This window comes from Toxorhynchites rutilus, chromosome 3 (genome assembly GCF_029784135.1).
Source record: "Toxorhynchites rutilus septentrionalis strain SRP chromosome 3, ASM2978413v1, whole genome shotgun sequence".
Classification (NCBI taxonomy): domain Eukaryota; kingdom Metazoa; phylum Arthropoda; class Insecta; order Diptera; family Culicidae; genus Toxorhynchites; species Toxorhynchites rutilus.
In genome coordinates, this window is record NC_073746.1 from 241,506,299 (window position 1) to 241,526,632 (window position 20,334).

General features: G+C 38.2%; 1 protein-coding gene across 1 annotated transcript in view; it reads left to right on the plus strand.

Annotated features, from left to right (window-relative positions):
• The window catches only part of LOC129775061 (uncharacterized), a 170,693-nt gene that overhangs the window by 132,134 nt on the left and 18,225 nt on the right, over positions 1-20,334 (plus strand). Inside the window, exon 2 of the mRNA XM_055779266.1 lies at positions 19,338-19,595. Coding sequence (XP_055635241.1) covers positions 19,338-19,595 — 258 coding nt within the window. The remainder of the gene's footprint in view (positions 1-19,337; positions 19,596-20,334) is intronic.

A 20,334-nucleotide genomic window follows, 5' to 3' on the forward strand; every position in this document is an offset into this window, starting at 1 on the left:
CAATGAGCTAAAAACATCCTCCAGCGCCCAATGGATACAAAATTTAAAAAAAAAGAAACGTAATAGGATTTTCAATGCGATTATTAATTCACCCACTAGTACCGACCGGGGGTGGCACACGTTACCCAATCAACTCGCAAAAAAACCATGGAATGAGAATTTTTGTCACCACATTCTCCTTGTAACTACTTGGAGTATTTTGTCGTCACAATAATCAGGAGATGGAGAAAAAATCACTGCCTGACCAGGCAGAACGGTAAAACTAAGCTCAGCGAACGAATTCAATTAATAGCTGTCTGCCGTCGGCTATGCAAATTTGTGTGTACGAGGCATCGAGGAAACCCACTGAGAGGGTGGTAAAATGCGATAGGGAACAATTTGCTCCCTAGTCCTATCATAAAGGGGAACTATAGCGCAAAAAAAACAGAAAAAAAGAAATACATCGGGGGACAAGTTGGTGCCGGCTGTTTCTCTCCCCAGGCTTGGGGACTCTGGTTGCCGGGGAAAAATTATGAATCACCGCTTCTATCACATTCTGTTGAAATTGTTTCCGGATGGAGGAGGAAGTTTCGAAGTCATGAAAAGTGGTCGACGCGGGGAGAAGTTTTTCAATACCACACCGACGAGTAACTCATCCGGCTCGTCAGAAATGGTTATGGTGAGATTTCGCTTCGAAGGCTGCTAAACGTTTAAACACTTTACTGAAGTATGTACTTTATTGGAATAAATCCGAGTATATGGAGTAGAACTGTGACAATATAACAATAATTTTTGCTACTTGAACTTTTGACAACTAGTCGGTCCCATTGATCTAGACAACTTTATCCATCAACTAGTGTCAAATTTACCTCGCAGTAATTCATTGGTTTGCAGTAAACGAGCGTTTGAATGCGATGGGAAATTATTTTTTCAATTGATTAGCGCAGCGCAGTTTATTTGCTTTGAGGTCTCTTGAGTTTCTAGAGGTTGGATATTCTTTTAACAATCCTGCCCTCAAATGTTCGATACTGCATTTTATAGCTTGTAGAAAAAGCAAATTGAGCTTTTCATCTTATTTCTCATGTTTTGAAAAACATGATACCATTTTTCGTTATAGAATCGATCAGTATTAATCGAAAGAAGTTTATAATTTCTGTAATAAAAGTGTCATCTAAATGATATTTACAAAAATCGGTTACTTTCAGATAAGTCTTCAATACATAATGTATGCTTTCATCACTATTATCAAATACATGTGCATTTTTCTTCGTTTCTAATAACTCTTTTTGAACTACATATTCTGTTGAGGAGAACGGTTTAAATTACTCCTACATTGACAATCGCAAACAATCATGTTTAAACTTTGAAACTCTGCAATCAAGGATCTGAATCCGAAGAAATGCTCTTGCTCCAGTTCCGCAGTTCGTTCATTGTTGACTGATTACGAATCTTATCAGTGTGCACACGCATTTCAAGTGAATCCATGTTACGCTCGCGCATGCAACTCTGTCATTCCCGAGGGGCACAAATATATGTATGCCGTCAAATCAGTGCACCAGGAGCATTTCCTTTGGGTGCACAAATTGCATGCGTGAGCATTTGTGTTGTCGTGTTTCAGCCCCAGGTACGCGGGAGCGCGGGATGGGAGTTTTCTCAGCCAATCAACGGCTGCATAACCGGCGGTACATATTGCACACACAAATTTCCCGTGATGAAATGTACTCTCGGGCGGGAGACGGGATCTCGCCACTTTATATGCATGCATATACGGCCCCACCGGATAGCTGCTGAATTGCCGTGGAACTTTTGCCACTATTGTAGCGCTGTGCGAATCGATATAGTGCCAGCTGTGTGGGGCTGTTTGGCAAGTCAATTCAGTCATTTACATACCGTGTCGAAGCCGGAGTAATTGCGCGAAAACTGCGAAGCTTCCTGTGGGGTGAATCGCTTAGCCAGCTTAGATTTTTTTCTGTATGTGCCAGGAATCGCATTGTAGGCTTGCATGCTAATCCAGTTCAAACATGTCGACAATTTGACATGTTTGCAATTTCACCTTGGGGCCACTTGGAACATACAGGTTTAGGGCCTGATTCTCGAATACACTACGAATACACTTCACGGTGGAAACGGTATGAAACGCATTCGCGATGACAACGGTACGGTGTCGACATCTGGATGCGAGATTAGTTTCCCACTAAATTTATCATTATAATATCAAATTATCTTCAGATTAAATTTTTGTATGAGATTATTATATCACATGAAGAAAACAAAGTTTTCCACTCACATTGAATACCAGTTTAATACGAATAAGTTAATTTTCATTAATGATTTTTTATTTGAAAAATGCTCATTCTGCCTGAAAACTCATCATTATCTTCGACACTTCACTAACTCGTAAAACGTAGTTCAATGGCGTGCCGTTTATTTCGTTTCCACCGTGAAGTGTATTCGAGAATCAGGCCCTTAATCCCATGGGTCAGTAATCGCAATCTAGATTACATCAGCAGGATTGCGTGAGCAAGGGAATCAGTGAAAAATTTTCCATATCGTGCTGCAATTTTCGCACAGGTTAAAAAACAAATTGAACAGAATTTCCGCATAATTCTTGCATAGGTTCCACGGTTAAGCACGTAAACAATGAGCTTTTAATAGACACTAGCTGGCCCGGCAAACTTCGTCTCGCCCAATTTTTTTTTGTTATCAATACCTTCAAACATTCACGTTTTCTTACTAAGCACAAGTTCATGGGTCCAATCGCAGAATTGTTCATTGATTGATCTTCTAATCGGCCCCGTTAAATTTACCTTTTCCTACAATATTCCTAGTACAGGTCGGACTCGATTATCCGGAGTATTGATTTTTTTTCACTCCGGATAATCTAGTCAAAACATTTTTTTTCTTTATTTTTTTTTTGCATGTATTTATCGTTTTTTGAAAATAAAAGAGGAATTTGATTTTTGATTCATCCACTTAAAGTCAGAAAACCACCTCTCTCACATGAAAAAAAAAATTTATCCAGATTCTCACATGAGGTGATAGACGATCATATTTGATGAAAAAAATCCTTCTACGCATATGTTCGAATTTCAACAATGACAGAGTTACAGAACATTTTTTTTGTTCCGGACTCTGTTGCTCCAAACTGGCTCTACATTAAAAAGTACGCTACGGAAGACGATTCTGATGCTTTCATTTGAAAGATGAGAAAATTTAGTACTGGATATAGTAGTCGAAAAACTAAATTAGTGAATTTTAATAACATTTTGGAAGTGAAACACTTAAAAGTTAATAACTTTTCATGTGTTATTATTAATTTTGTCCTAAAAATTGATATCAAACTAGATTGTTTCTATCAATTAAAATGAAGTTCTTTAACCGCTCCACAATTTGTTCTTTTGACGCACAACTTCTATCTTTCTTAATTTGGCTGCAATATCGATATAAACAATTCCTGGTGAAAATTCATGCAAAATCTCAAAAATCACGACACTTAAACTTCACCTTAACGTTGAAAGGTTACATTTGTTCATGAAATAAGCCATATTTGAAATACAAAAAAAAATATTTCCAAACTGAATATAATCGAGTCCAAAATTGTATATAATCGAATCACACATAATCGAGTCTGTATATAATAGAATCCGACCTGTACTGTATTCTATTAGTCAAATCATTTCATTTGATACCAATATTGAGGGGATTGCAAAAAATACATAGTCGACCATTTTGTGGCGGCGTCCTTTTCGAATTTATGTTGTTCATAGTGTATTCTCCAAATCAAGCAAATCAAGATCTTGAAAAATTCAATTTGGCCGCCGCAAAAAATGGCTGAATTTTTTGCGGTGGCCAAATTGAATTTTTCAAGATCATGGAATACAGAGTTTTATAATGACAGTAGAAATAAATGTATGTTCCAAATTTCAGATCAATCATTCAACAGGGACGGGGTCAATTTTCTATTAATGTGGGACAACCCAACAAACATTCAAACATACATAGAAACAGGTCAAGCGGAATGAAACCATTCAAAAAGTAATTAGTTGTTTGGGGACTTGAAATTGGATTTTTCATTATCTGCTATGTTCTACTAGTCGAGAACTTTCTTTTGATACATTTTTGGGCATTTTTCATAAATAACAGTGTTCTACTAGTCAAGCCTTTTCAATTGATACCCTTATTGATGGGGTTCTGAGAAAATAGGTAATCCGCCATTTTGTAGTGGCCACCATCTTAGATTTGCATTTTTCATAAATAACTGCATTCTACTAGTCAAGCCTTTTCATTTGATACCGATATTGATGGGGTTGTAAAAAAAATATATATGGCGCCATTTTTGTGGTGGTGGCCGTTTTGGATTTGATTTTTTCATAAATAACTGTATTCTACTAGTCAAGGCCTTTCATTTGATACCCATATTGATGGGGTTGTGAAAAAAATATATATGGCGCCATCTTGCGGTGGCGGCCATTTTGGATTTTCATTTTTTATAAATAACTGGGTTCTACTAGTCAAGCCCTTTCATTTGATACCCATATAGGTAGGGTTCTGAGAAAATATGAAATCCGCCATTTTGTAGTGGCCGCCATCTTGGAATTGCATTTTTCATAAATAACTGTGTTCTACTAGTCAAGCCTTTTCATTTGATACCCATATTGATGGAGTTCTGAGAAAATATGCAATCCGCCATTTTGTAGTGGCCGCCATCTTGGATTTGCATTTTTCATAAATAACTGTGTTCAACAAGTCAAGTCCTTTCGTTTGATACCCATATTGATGGGGTTCTGAGAAAACATGTAATCCGCCATTTTGTAGTGGCCGCCATCTTGGATTTGAATTATTTATAAATGACTGCATTCTACTAGTCAAGCCCTTTCTTTTGATACCCATATTAGCTATTCAATATAGAATTATTATACATATTATTCAAAATTTCTGAAAATCGAAAATAAAATACTCCGGATAATCGAGTCTAAAATTCCGAATAATCGAATCCCGGATAATCGAGTCCAACCTGTACTTCTATTTTATCATATTTGGTTTCATTTGCTTGATTAATTCTCGAGTAATGTAGAAATTTGTGTTTCATTTGTATGGCAGCGCCCGCTTAGAGAGGGGGCGGAGAGTCTAACCATCATAGACACATTTATTGCACCCTAAAACCTCAATATGCCCAATTTGGTTTCATTTTCTTGATTAGTTCTCGAGTAAGGGGAGGGTATAGACTGAGTCCACGTGGACAGGAAGAATATTTTTTTACAATACATTCAAAATTAAACTATATAACTCTCCGTATTTATCAATAAACAGATTGGCCCGCCTGAGAGTGCTGCCCAGTCAAACGTTCATATATTTTTTCTTATATCACTGATCTTCTTCTGTGAAATCTATATTATAAAAATATCTCACGTAAACTGTGAATGCCCTCATAGCCTCTCATAGCCCAAAACTATAAAAATTAAACAATTCCATAATGGTTGAGATTTCATGATATGCGTAAATAATTTTCCATCAAATATAATTCTCTAAACATTTTGTTATATCTCGAGAACAGTCAGGACAATAATGTCTGTATAGTTTTTCATACAGAATTGCGTGTAAAATCATTTTTCCAAAGTATTTTAATTCCATCAATTTCTAGTCGTAAAACTAAAAACAATTAAGCCAGTAGTCTGATAAAAATAAACGTGAAATTAGGAAGATGATTCAGAATATTTCAGGAGGTGATAGAGGATCACATTTGATGAAAAAATCATACGCATATGGTTAATTCTCAACTAGAACAGGGTTGTTGAGCCTAATTTTATGTCTTGAACTGACTCTAATTTACAAAGTGCGCTGCTTAAAATAGTTATGCTGCTCATTTGAAAAAAATAAAAATGCGTAAAATGCAGTTTTAAAACATTTAAATTAATAGAATCAAATAATGTTTAGAGGTAGAAAAGAAACACAAAAATTTGTGTTTTTATGGGTTTTTATTAATTTTCCAAAAATGATAATGATAAATGATAAACTGGATTTTTTTTCTATCAATCAAATTGAAGCTCCTACAATTCCTTCCTTGACACCAAAATGTAATTCTTCTTGTTATCTTCTACTAATTTAAATGTTCCACAACTGAATTTTATGCAAATTTTTCTCATCTTTCAAATGAAAGCAATTGAATCGTTTGAAGCAGTGTACCTTTTTCAATTGGAGTCAGTTGAAGGCAAAAACCGGTCTCAAAAAATGGGTGGGTTATATCTATGATACAACCGCAAGGTTGACGTGGGACTACCTTAGGTTAGCAATCATTCGTTTAAATTCTTGATTGAATGAAACAGTTTCCAAATTCAATTGAATTCAATGCTTTGTGAGTAAAAAGATTGTATATTGCCATGTAAGGTCAATCATGCATTGTGATAGATTATGTTCTTCGTTACAAGTAAATTTAATGTCATACCTTTTACGTTTGGTATGATGCCTAGGACAAAATATATGTACGGAAGAACTATCAAACGATTATTTTATTTTACATTTCCCTCTGAATTTTACATCTCTCAAGTGTACGTACTTCTCAAATCGCGAATTTGCTTGAAACTGGAAAGTTCATTCGCTTCTAGTGTCTGCACGATTTTCCCAGGTTCCTAAGTTTAGAAGGTCGTGTTAGGACAGACATATTCCAGTCTGCAAAAGTACTCGCAGTTTGCATTTATTTGCAGAGCCGATTTCCCCAGAAACATTGGTTTTGAAGTCTGTGTTAGGGAAACACATTTCAATCGGAACAGAAATACCCCCGACTTGTATGAATTCGCAATGCCGATTTCCCCACGCTCCATGGATTTGAAGTCTGTGTTAGGGAAACACATTTCAGTAGGAACAAAAATACCTCCGACTTGCCGAATTTGAAATGCCGATTTCCTCCAGAACACATTTCGGTGGGAACAAAAGCTCCCCCTACTTTCATGTGTTTGCAATGCCGATTTCTCCATCGCTGCTTGGGTTTGAAGTCTGTGTTAGGGAACATTTTTCGTTGAGAACAAAAGTCCCCCTACTTTCATGTATTTGAAATGCCGATTCCCCCAAGGCTGCTTCGTTTTGATGGCTGTGTTAGGGAAATCGTAAATCGAGCCAATCAAGACGAGGCAGTTAGGGCGTTTAGATAACGCCTAATATTTTACAGTTATTCAATTGTTTATCTAATGAAAAATAACATTTTGTTAGTTGCGATAGATGCGTAAAAATATTCCCTATCAACTGATGCTAACATCTTTCCGATCCAGTGAGATATGTTCGAGTTATAGGCATTCGAAATCTTGCATTTTTTCCTGCATGTTCTGTGTTCAGGTTTTCATTTTACCCTCCATATATTCCGGTTAGACGTAGTCCCACGTCAAAAAAGTTCAATAATTCTTTCGTAGTTGAGTTTGGACCATAAGCGTGGAAGATTTTTCATCAAATATGATCCTCTATCTCCTAAAATATTTCGAATCAGCTACTAGTATATAACAATATTTTAAACAGATATAATAGTTTTTGATATTTTATTCAATTTTTGAGAAAGTTTTCTCCACAGCTCAAACATTTCTTTAAATGTCAATAGAAAGTGGATTGATCGCTCAAAAACTTGTTTCAATCGGGCAACAGGTTTCAAAGCTGATTGAACCAATTTTCAAAAAACAGGAAGTGGGTTATATCTATGGTATAACCGCAAGGGTGACGTAGGACTATCGTTGATTTAGAGATCATTTGTATGAAGTTGAATCTGAATTCATTCTGAATGAATGAATATTTGGAGAACTTCGAAAACGAGAGCGTTACGTTGGAGGCACAAGGTTTTATGCATCCAATATTGGATACGGAAATATCCTACTGATGGGGAAGAATAATCTTCAGAAGCTATCCTGTTGATTGCGATTGATTGAAAAATCACAAAACCTAATGTATTTAGTCACAGTGTTACATGGATAGAAAACATTAAAATAAACTCTTTCATATGAATGTAATTTTAAATTCCCAGAGGAACTGGCAGATTATTTTCAGTAACGATTAGATATTTCCACATTTTCCTCGATACTGGAAGCCCACCAGTGGTTAATGCTAACTCGATAATCATCTGTTAATAGCACTTGATTGAAACATATTTGGTCACAGTGTTACATGGATAGAAAACATTCAAATAAACTCTTTCACATGAATGTATTTTTAAATTCCTAGAGGAACTGGCAGATTATTTTCCGGATCTTTCTCGATCCAAACGGAAAGAATTCCGTGCGTGTATGTGTGTGTGTAGCGGCTGCTTCGAGATCTTCCCGGGGAACCGTTTGTAGCATCACTCTCCTCCTGATGGATTCCCTTCTGGCCTAAGGTGCACAAACAGGCTCTTGGTGACACCGTTCATCCGCGCTTTCATGATAAATGAAGAGCTTCACCACATACAAGGTCATACAAAGGAAACGCAAATTTCTGCATTACTCGAGAATTAATCAAGAAAATGGAACCAAAATTGGCATATGGGGGTTTTAGGGTACAATAAATGTTTCTATGGTGGTTAGACACTCCACCCCCCTCTCTAGGGGGGGTGAAGTGTCTAACCATTCAAATGAAACACAAATTTCTGTATTACTCGAGAATTTATCAAGCAAACGAAACCAAATTTGGCATGTGAAGGTTTTAGGAGGAGGAGGCCACACAAATGAAAAACAAATTTCTGCATAACTCGAAAACTTATCAAGCAAATGGAGCCATGGCATGTGAAGATTTTAGGGGCCACCAAACGTTTCTATGGTGAATGGACACTCCTCTCCCCTTTCTAAGGGGAGAACAGGGGAGGGGTCTGTCTTTATTCTATCATATTTTCTGTATCAAACATTTATTCCATGTAACGGAGAAACATGTTATTTGCAAGTGGTTGAAAAATCTTGAACGAGAATTATGTCTGAAAATAACCTGATATTATAATGATGAGTTTTGGTAGAAGTATTAGGATTTTTTTAAGTAAAATGTAAATTCAACGGGGTCGATTAGAAGATCAATCAATGAACAGTTCTGCGATTGGACTCATGAACTTGCGCTTAGTAAGAAAACGTGAATGTTTGAAGGTATTGATAACGAAAAACAAATTTTGGGTGAGACGAAGTTTGCCGGGTCAGCTAGTTATTCTAATAAAATAAGGAAAAATGTCCACGTGGACAACAGAGGAAGGGGTATGGAAAGGGTGCTCCCTTGGCCGAGTGGTTAGCGTCATAACTAACATGCCGGGTGTTCGGGTTCGATTCCCGTTCTGGTCGGGGGAATTTTTCGTCAAAGAAATTTCCTCCGACTTGCACTGTGATTACGCGTATTCTAGAGCTTGCCACTCAGAATGCATTCAAGGCGTGTTATTTGGCATAGAAATCTCAACTAAGTACTAATAAAAATGACGCAAGTAATACGAGGGTCACTATTTATATTTCGGGAATTGGCAACACTGATGTCATGTGAGTCCATCTGACGGTTCCATCGTAAAGTTTGACATTTTTGACGATATACGTACTCAGAACATTTTGTCATACGGACGCTATTTGTTTATTTTATATTTAGTTGAAAGTTTGGTCTCGGCAAAAAAATGGAACTGAATCGTGAACATTTTCGTGCGATGATTTTTTACGACTTTCGACGTGGATTATCACAACAAGAGTGCGTCAATCAACTTAATTTGACTTTTGGCGATGAAGCTCCATCAAAAACCACTGTGTATCGCTGGTATAATGAATTCAATCGTGGTCGTAGTTCGCTGTCCGACGAGTTTCGTGAAGGTAGTTTAAAATCGACTGTAGTGCCAGAAAACATCGATGCTGTGCACGAAATGATTAAGCAAGATCGTCATGTAACCTATTGTGAGATTGAGGCATCCCTAAGCATTAGTTCCACTAGCATATATGCGATTTTACATGAACACTTAGTTGTGCGAAAATTATGTTCACGTTGGATCCCACATAATTTGACAATCGCTCAAAAAAAAGGCTCGTGTCGATTGGAATAAATGCTTTGAAAATTAGTTTAAGCGCATGCAAAAGTATATCGATCATCGTGGCGAGTACTTTGAAAAACAATAAAAATATATTCGCAGCTTAACTATTTGTTTTTGTTCCTATTCCCGAAATATAAATAGTGACCCTCGTACTACGTTGAGACGGCGAAGTTCCTCTAGGAACGTTAGTGCCATTGAAGAAGAAGGTATGGAAAGGGGTATGAAAATTTGCTCAATACTTTTCGATTGGGCGGAATTGGGGGCCATTGGGAGGATTGAGGTCTCGTTCAATGTAATCAACCCCATTGTCACGGTACGACTGAAAAGCCTCTCGACTATAGTGACAGCTTGCCAAATATGATCAAAACTTCACCGGACCCTCGTGAGCCTTAATAAACGAAAGTAGACGATTCTGTAGGCACTCTTCCCTATACATTTTCGAGACCGTTGTCTTGTTTCGACGAGAACCTCGATTTTCTGTCTACAGTTGCAAATCCCTTTCAAAATTAAGAACTTCGTGGTGAAAACGAGCTTAAATTTGTTTTGAACATCTCCTATAGAATTTCAGGCCTGGAATCCATAAGCATGCATCATTCGTACTTCATCAAAACCTTGTTGCACAACTTTCGAGGGCGTCTTTTGGCCACCAGATTTTTCTTCAGTGTTTTCTTCAGTTGGGGACGATTTGTTGGGTTGATGCTCATTTTCACCGTACATGATGTTGTTTTCTGCAAACCACTGGAGAGTTGAGTAACAAACCGTTATCAAATATGGTCAGAATAGATGATGCTTTTCATACAATAGAAGCAATCTCTTCTTCGAGCATATGTCCAAATAAATTTTGAGAATTTATGATTCCTTTTGTGAGAAAAGTGGACGAACCCAAGCCACATATGCAAATGGCTTGCCAGAGTAGCACCTTTTGGCCGTTTTTTTCCACCGCAACATCCGTTTCTGTAGTCGGTAAATTTTCCCCAACTGATTGTAGAACTGAGGCTCCGGTAGCGTTCTGGAGTCCTCTTTGACATATGTCTCGTCTTCCACCAAAAGGCAGTGGCTGGGCTTATCCAGAATATGTTCATAAAGCATTCGAACCCTCGTTCAAGCACGATGTCCCTGTTTCTGAGTTCTTCTTGTATGTTTTCAAACCATGTCTCTTCTTGATCCGCTGAATCATTCCTAGCTGGTACCAAATTTGTTGGCCAAGTCACGACTACAGGCAGATCGATGCTTACGAATATAATTCACGACTTTTTGGTCCAAACCGGTGTCACAAGAATCGGGTTTATATACACTTCTTGGCAAATCCTGAAAAGAACACTCATTGCCAAACTTGTTAATTATACGTTTCACACACCCCGGGAAAATTATGGTCCTTTTCGCGACTTGTTTGTATGTCACCCTTTTTTGATGCACTAAATGTGCAAAAGTTTTTTCTGGTACTTATGATGGAAGTTACCTGAAATAACTTTTTTATTATCATATGACGACTGATTTTTTAAAAAGTCGTATTCAAAAGTGTTGATCTTTTTTAGAACATCGTAACTCAAAATTTGGATGTCCGATTAAAATGTGACATTTGACAAAGTTGTTGGATAATTAATGAACTATTTAGTAAGAATAGTATTTCAAATACACCTTTAATAAATCCGACTCGAAAATTGAATTTAATATTGAAAACTTTTATATTTTGAAACTGAAAAAATGAAAAACTAATTGAAAAAGTGTGGTTATTGACTGGCAACATGAGGTGTTTGCATTTTCTGGTCCAACTTGCCAAACTGTCACTGTTCAAAATCCATCAAACAGTTGTATACTGGCTAATTTTGAATGGCAATATAAAAAGGAAGGATGAAACGAGAAGTGAGAGTTCAAGAGAAAATGGGATTTGACTATCAAATAAGTCGAAAAACAGCTGGCGCAAAACATGATGAGATGTGTTCGGGAAAAAAGTCTGGTATGAAGTAGGGCTTAAACAATGGTCTTACGATAAACATAAAACCCAGTGTACGATACATTGAACAATAAAACGAATAATTTTACCCTAACTAAAACGTGTCCAATTTTCTTCATGTTCAACCTTTACGGAATCCACAGGATGTGTGCTTTACTTTTATGCCATTGGCGATTTAAACATATTTGCACACCAAATATGTACGTTATTTTCTCTGTTTCATAATAGTTTTCAAGTATTTGAAAATAAAGGTTTAAGACTGAGTATTTCCTTCAATAACATTTTTGTTATTGAAGAGAATCTAATCGACTTCATTTAGCCCACTAAATTTAAAAATACGGATAACTTGTGATTTGTTTCGAAATTAATCATACATTTGATTCTGAGGTACAGTTTCAAATGAATTAAACCGAAATCATGTCACGGAAGGTACATCAGCTTCTGTGAACCAAACACACGGTAGAATGTATCGCAATAAAAAATATGATTGCCCAATTTTGGATTGATGGGACGTTCTGAAGACATTTATTGGACACTTTTCCGCTCTCGCAAATCCTTCGCGGAGGGGCAGCTCATATGTCAAAACATCTAGGGAAATTATATTTTCAACTGAAATTGCATGATATTCATATTTTATTAACTGCCAAGTTCCAGTCAACATCCATGGTGACGTATACTCGAAACGGTAAGGAGTCAGAGAGCGAAACATATTTACTTCTGCTGAGTGCTATATTTCGGAGTGGTTTGCGTTTCTGGAACCAGATCACACATGTACATTCAGCTTGCTATTAGGATGGGATATCTTCTCATTCATAATAGTGAATCAACAGTGATAATCAAATAACAATAATGCAATGAAAGTGCTATGATGTTTATTTCATCGTATCCTGGTATTAGTTTTTTACAAACTTATATTGACATTACACACTTACTTGATGATTATCTATCTGGAAGATTAGTTGGATTGCAGAATCAATAAATGAAACCTGTAAACTCTGTTCACAGAACAGTGTCTGACCAGTAGCAAAGTCATTGAAAGTATATACGCAAAACGATTCCGATTTTCACAACGCTAAACAATACGAATATAGTTGTTTTGAAATGCGAGCATCCTTTAAAGTTGTGGTGAATTGAGTGTAACTCGAGAGAAGCAGCAGCAAGGAACATTTATGCGAATTCGAACATAGTCAGATGCTCCCCCAAAAGAGGAGCTTCCGTGCCAATTCAATGCCAAAGCCGATTCGTGAAATTGCAACTTTGTTAACTTTATTTTCTTACAAACTCTAACACCTTCTCAACTGTCCTTGAATCGTTTACAAATTCATGAAACAAATGTGATATGTTGTTGACTGTTTTCCTTTCTCTGAACTATAGCTGACATCCAAACTGCATCTCCAGCAGATTGCAGATTGAATATAGGTTTCAAAGGCGATTCCATTCCGGCAACAATTCAACAGCCACTCGTTCACACAATGTGAACGATGTTCTTCCCTGGAACTACATCTAGCTCTTCCTTGAACTCAAATGTAGCTCAACAAAGCGCAGTTTCATGGATGAGTACAATGGAAGTATTTATTTCAACTCGAACCGAAGGTGATGCTTTCCTGTGAAGCAAAATCAAGCTGACAGCGATTTCGCTGTTGGAAAAATGGGTTTCACACTGACAGTCAACGTGTGTTTAAGAAATTTGTTGCAATTCGACGCTCCTTACATCACGCCCCTTTACAGCGATAAACAAGATAACAAATCGATGTATGTTCTTATTATTGTATAATTCATCCAGTGCCACGAATTATCAAAATTTATTTACGAATGGAGGAATTAAATTTTTTCCCGTGTTGGATGAATTCTCTTCTGTTGAAACTCAGCATCATATCTGTCATAATGAGTATAACACAAGAGTCGAAACGCGTGAACTTTGTCTAGTATATTGAACGAAAACAGCATTTCGTAAAATCTGCATTCAGGCACTTTCCTTACTGCCAATAATTTCAGATGATTCTCACGAAAGCCAAATTGATCTTCATCCCTTGGCGTGAATTTTTATTGAGAACGTGTTTTATTTTCACATTTTCACATTTAGGGCCAGAGATCCGGAAAAGGCATAATTGTGGGTTTCGTTAAGCGTTGACCGATGTGCGGCGGTGAGCGGTTGAGCGGCCAAAATAGCATCGGAATACGAAATTCGTATTCCGATTTCGATTATTTTGACCCATCACCCATATGATGGGGGGTGTATGTCATTTCCGGACAATCGGGAGTAGATTCATAAAACATAGTCAAAGAGTTATACTATACATTTCAATGTCAAAGTCACCAAAAATATGAATTTTATGTGACGAATGGCCTTCTCTCACCATAAATCGATTTCACTCTCAATTGGTTGATGTTGAATTTTATACTTTGACTAGCTGACCCGGCAAATTTCGTTTCCCCCAAATTTTTTGTTGTTGTTGTTAATACTGTTCATTGATTGATCTTCTAATCAACCCCGCTGAATTTACCTTTTACTAAAAAATTCCTAGTACAGTCAACCCTTCTATAGCGCGGTGAGTGCGTTCCGCGTTATATGGAAACCGCGTTATAAGAAATTCGGATTTAACCATACAAACCAGGCTAATTCGTAGCGCGTTGTATGGAAACCATCTATCGCGTTGTATGGAAACCGCTTTATAAGAAACTCAGAACTAGTAGAAATTACATCATTCGTACCGCGTTATATGGAGACAAAAAAATACTAAAGACAAGGGTAGTGTTGATATTGGATGCGGAAATGTTGCCGTATGAATTGTATGTAATAGTGAAAGTAAACAATCACATTGAATTCTATTGGTGTGGTTACATTGCTTCTCCCTTGCTTCGTTCAAATTCGCCAGCTTTTATCGAACAAAGCTATTTGATGGTACGTTGTTAAACGGAAACCGCGCTCTAAGAGGGCCGCGTTATAGGAGGGCTGTCGCAATTTAGTCTCCGCGTTATATAGAAACCGCGCTCAAAGAGTACCGCGTTATAGGAGGGTTGTCTGTACTTCTACCAAAACTCATCATTAAAATATCAGATTATTTTCAGACACAATTATCGTTCAAGATTTTTCAACCACTTGCAAATAACATGTTTCTCCGTTACATGAAATAAATGTTTGATACAGAAAATATGATAGAATAAAGACAGACCCCTCCCCTCTTCTCCCCTTAGAGAGAGGGGAGGAGTATCTATTCACCATAGAAACGTTTTGTGTCCCCTAAAATCTTCACATGCCAAATTTGGCCCCATCTGCTTGATTAGTTTTCGAGTTATGCAGAAATTTGTTTTTCATTTGTATGACAGTCCACCCTAAGAGAGGGGGAGGAGTGTCGAACCACCTTAGAAATGTTTCTTCCCCATAAAACCTCCACATGCCAAATTTTAGTTCCGTTCGCTTGATTAATTCTTAAATTATGCGGAAATGTGTGCTTCCTTTATTTGGCAGCACCTCTCCCCCCTCAAAGAGACTGGAGGAGTGTCTATTCGCCATAGAAACGTTTTGTGTCCCCTAAAACTTTCGCTTTGTAAACGCCCACAAGAGAGGGAGGAGGAGTATCTAACCAGCATAAATCATTTATTGCACCCTAAAATTTCCACATGCCAAATTTGGTTTCGTTTGTTTGATTATTTCTCGAGTAATGCAGAAATTTGTCATTCATTTGTATGGCAGCTCCCCCTTAGAGAGGGGGTTGAGTGTCTAACCATCGTTAAAACATTTATTGCGCCCTAAAACCTCCATATACCTAATTTGGTTTCGTTTGCTTGATTAATTCTCGAGTAATACAGAAATTTGTGTTTCATTTGTATGGTAGTCCTCCCTAAGAGAAGGGGGAGGAGTATCTCACCACCATGAAAACATTTATTGCACTCTAAAACCTCCAGATGCCTAATTTAGTTGCATTTGCTTGATTAATTCTCGAGTATGCCTAATTTGGTTGCATCTGCTTGATTAATTCTCGAGTAATGCAGAAATTTGTGTTTCATTTGTATGGCGCCTTAGAGAGGGGGAGGGGTCTCAATCTATCATGAAAACCTTCCCCGTCCCCAAAATCCCCTACACACCAATTTTCATATCGATCGGTTCAGTAGTTTCCGAGTCCATAAGAATCAGACAGACAGGCAGAAATCCATTTATATATATTAGGCTGTCAAAAAAGTCCTGCGGTTTTTTTTTGAATTTTCATTTGTTCATAAAATTAGTTACAATTATCTGTTTTAAGTCAAATATGCGCCTTTTTGTTCGATGACTTGTTCCCAACGAGATGCCAACTTCATAATACCCCTGTTATAGAAGCTCGCTTCCTTATTGGCGAAAAACTCGGATAGCCAATTTTCACAGGCCTCTTTTGTGGCTAACTTCTGACTACCTAGCTCGTTCGCCATGGACAAAAACAGGTGGTAGTCACTTGGTGCAAGGTCCGGACTATACGGCGGATGCAAAAAAAAACCTCCCATCCGAGCTCCCGGTGCTTCTGGCGCGTCACCAAAGAAGTGTGTGGCCTGGCGTTGTCCTCATGGAAGACAATGCGGCCTCTGTTTATCAAAGATGGCCTCTTCTTCATGAGTGCTACCTTCAAGCGGTCCAGTTGTTGGCAGTACAGGTCCGAATTGAGCGTTTGGCCATAGGGAAGCAGCTCATAATAGATTATTCCTTGACAATCCCACCAAACACACAGCAGAACCTTCCTGGCCGCTAATGAGTGCTTGGCCACCGTCTGAGCCGCTTCAGCGGGCTTCGACCACGACCGTTTGCGCTTCACGTTGTCGTAAGTGACCCACTATTCATCGCCAGTCACTATCCGCTTCAGAAACGGGTCGATTTTGTTGCGATTCAGCAGCGATTCACATGAGTCGATACGGTCAAAGATTTTTTTTCCTCTAGGGATCATTGAAACACTGCCCATCGACCATTATTTTATTTTTTCAGACAGTCTCAGCTCAATAGAGGCAATCCGCTCAATGAAAGTTGATAAACGCTCATCTTATTTCCTAACAAGAATAAGACATCTATTGAGTGTTTTGGTCGAAAAATTATTCAAGATTACCCTAGCATGGGTTCCCTCTCATTGCTCGATTCCGGGGAATGAGAAAGCGGACTCGCTAGCTAAGGTGGGCGCTTCAGAAGGCACACTTTTTGAAAGGCAAATTGCCTATAATGAATTTTTTCACATTCCTCGTCAGGACACACTCGTTAGTTGGCAGCGCATGTGGAGTGAAGATGAGTTCGGTCGTTGGTTACACACGATTATCCCTAAGGTTTCGACGAGTGCTTGGTTTAAGGGATTGAATGTAGGTCGTGATTTCATTCGCGTGATATCTCGGCTCATGTCCAATCACTACAACCTAAACGCGCATCTCTATCGCATTGGGCTCGCAGCAAACAATCTTTGTGATTGTGGCGATGGCTACCACGACATCGAGCATGTTGTCTGGTCGTGTATCCGGTTCCATGCTGCTCGCTCTCAGCTCTCTAGAGCACTGAGAGCACAAGGCAGACAATCGGATATCCCCGTCCGGGATATCTTAGGTAGCCGTGATCCTGATCTTCTGCTTCATCTATACCTGTTCCTCAGCAACGCCGATGTCAACGTTTAATGATGTTTCCTACTACTGTGTCCCTGTTTCATATCCGTCCTATCCGATCTATAAACTTTTACTTAGTCGCGACAATACATACACACACTCTTTACAGATACACGGGCCAAAGGTTGTGCAGTCCACTGATGATTCAACAAAAGCCAAAGGTTGTACCAAGGCATTTTTGCCTTTGTCATAGTAGTACTGTAAAATATGTCGGATTTTCTCTTTATTTTGCTCCATATTTGCGACACTATAACTCACGAACGACTTAACCAAACAAAACACTGTCAACGACTATATTATAGCGCGCAAAAATACCTTTCCAACAAGCTATAGTATGACAATGAATACAACTAGAACTACGCTCTTACACCGACACCTCGCGGAAATACCGCAGGACTTTTTTGACAGCCTAATATATAGATTCTCACTAACACGCAGTGATCTTCAATTTCGACATTTAATAATATCATGACGAAAATGAAGATACAAATGAAAAATGAACATGTATTCATTGATAGTGTTGTTTCATATTTATCGACTATCGCTTGAGCGGAAGGTTATCAATACAAGGTAGGCTGAAATTCGCCGTATTTGAATGTCGTGAACGTGAATATTTTGGTTGCAAACAGATTCATATTTTTGTAGCTTCAATTCTTCACTCAGAGTAATTAATCCAATGGTCCAGCTATCCGATTGCAAACAAGACAATTAATACCTAGGAAACTAAATGTAAATTTTATGAATTTTATAATTATCCTGTACATTAAAATGGAATTAATAAAATCAGAAAACTTCCACATGGTTTTGTTAAACTAATTTTGCAGCAACATGTCTTCATCAGATTGCACCACGCCCGATGGTGTACGTACAATTAAAAAGCTGTCCTGGTGATGCCAAAGTGCCCTTCCGTCACCGATTTTAATAGGATTAAATTTCATATTCCATACCAAAAGTGAGAGGAGAAAAAAAAATGTATGTATGTAGAAGAAAGCTGGGATGCTGTCAACTTAGGCAAAGCACTCAACCCGGATAGCCCCGCCTCGGATAGTAGAAACCTGCTAGTGTTACAACGTTACTTCTAGCCGTCCTGGTAGAACAATTTGAAAACGGCTTTGAAAGGATATTTTGAAAGAGAACTTGACATAAAAGCTATGCACGAGAAATGGCAGTGCAAACCATAGGATATAGGTCGCAAATTGGATACTATCGCGTTTTTCACTCAACACAATATCTGCTCGTGGAGTTTCAATTTCATTCATAATTTAACCATTCAAAAACCAAATTGAGAGTTTCAATGAATAACACCAGTGCCATCATTCGTTTAACATCTGGACATCAATATCATTTTTTGTGTCGCGAACAAGCCGACCCAATCGACACGCTGATGAACGAAGTCATCAATCACGTAAATTTATATCGAAGCCATTCATAGCTTAAATTGGCTCTGTGTATACTTGAAAAGTCTGGTTCGCACAATAAATTAAATAAAATTTTCACTTCAGCTCGTTGTCCGATGCTCGTCTTGTTCCGTTGATTGGCAGAGTATCAAAATATCTAAAGCTGGCTGGTTTTGAACTTGGCTTGTTTCGAGCTTGGCACATTTCACGATATGCTCTCCCAATTCGCTTAGCCATTTAAACTAATTGTGTAATTGTCACCAACAGTGTAAAGTTAAACATAATAATTAGCAATCACCTGCTAATGACTCTTGTGTTCACAGAAACTATTATCGCTACAATTGTATAATATTAATTGTCCATAGTTACTGATTTTCCCGCTTTTGCCTATCTCTCCGTCTCTTTTCAGCGCTTTTCATCGTCCCTCTGGTGCAAGTGGTGCAAGCGCGGAGATGTTACGTCTGCGGGGAGGGCGGTGATGCGCCCTTTCGAACGGCAATGGCCGCAGCCGCAGCTTCGTCCTCCGTTCACCATCAGCGGGCCAGCCTTGGAAGTTTACCGAACATCGTGACCACCTGTGAAGATTTCGAGCGTGATCGGGAGGAACTGGACAAGTATGTGCTCGAGTGTCCCCCATCGTACACTAGTTGCTTGACTCAGGTCGATGGTAAGTACCCCACCGGAATGCCCTGTGCACAAGTCAATTGTCAATGGTCAACCAAATGAGGCAGACAGTTATGCGCTGTCTGACATTTTATTATGCATTCACTCGAGAGAGAGAGAGAGAGAGAGAGAGAGAGAGAGAGGGGCATTATTGTGATTCTGATTGTTTTTTTTCGGATGGAGCGAGGATGATCCAAGTTTTGGTCTTAAACTTGTGATGTTTATGAGCCACGATTAAAATAATGAGTCAGAGGGAATTAAACGGAGGATGTGCGCAACTCGCCATCTCGATCGTCGTACGAAGCGAATTTTCAAATTAATTATAAACCACATAAGTGACTCCAAAGATACGTTGGCTATTAAAAATACATTTTGGAAAGCAGACTCAGTTCCTACAATTCCTATTTGGAATATCGTTCAAATACAAAATTGAGAAAAACAACTTCTACTGGTTTGAGACAAAAGTACAGAATTGGTACGGCGAATGAAGTGGTCCCAATGTTTACAACGCAATCGGTGTTATGGAACAAAATGTTTCTGTATTGACAGAACATATGTTTTGCATAGTTCGTTTCCGACGGTGTTTTCAACATGCGTCACAAACAAATGTTTTCAATATTTTGAACCGTCCATATTCTATAGCTGCACTTACTTTAATAATCGATACACGGTTAAATATTGAAAGTAATTAATATGTTAGAGTAGTGCGGGGCAAAGGTGCGCATTGACCATTGCTTCAAACG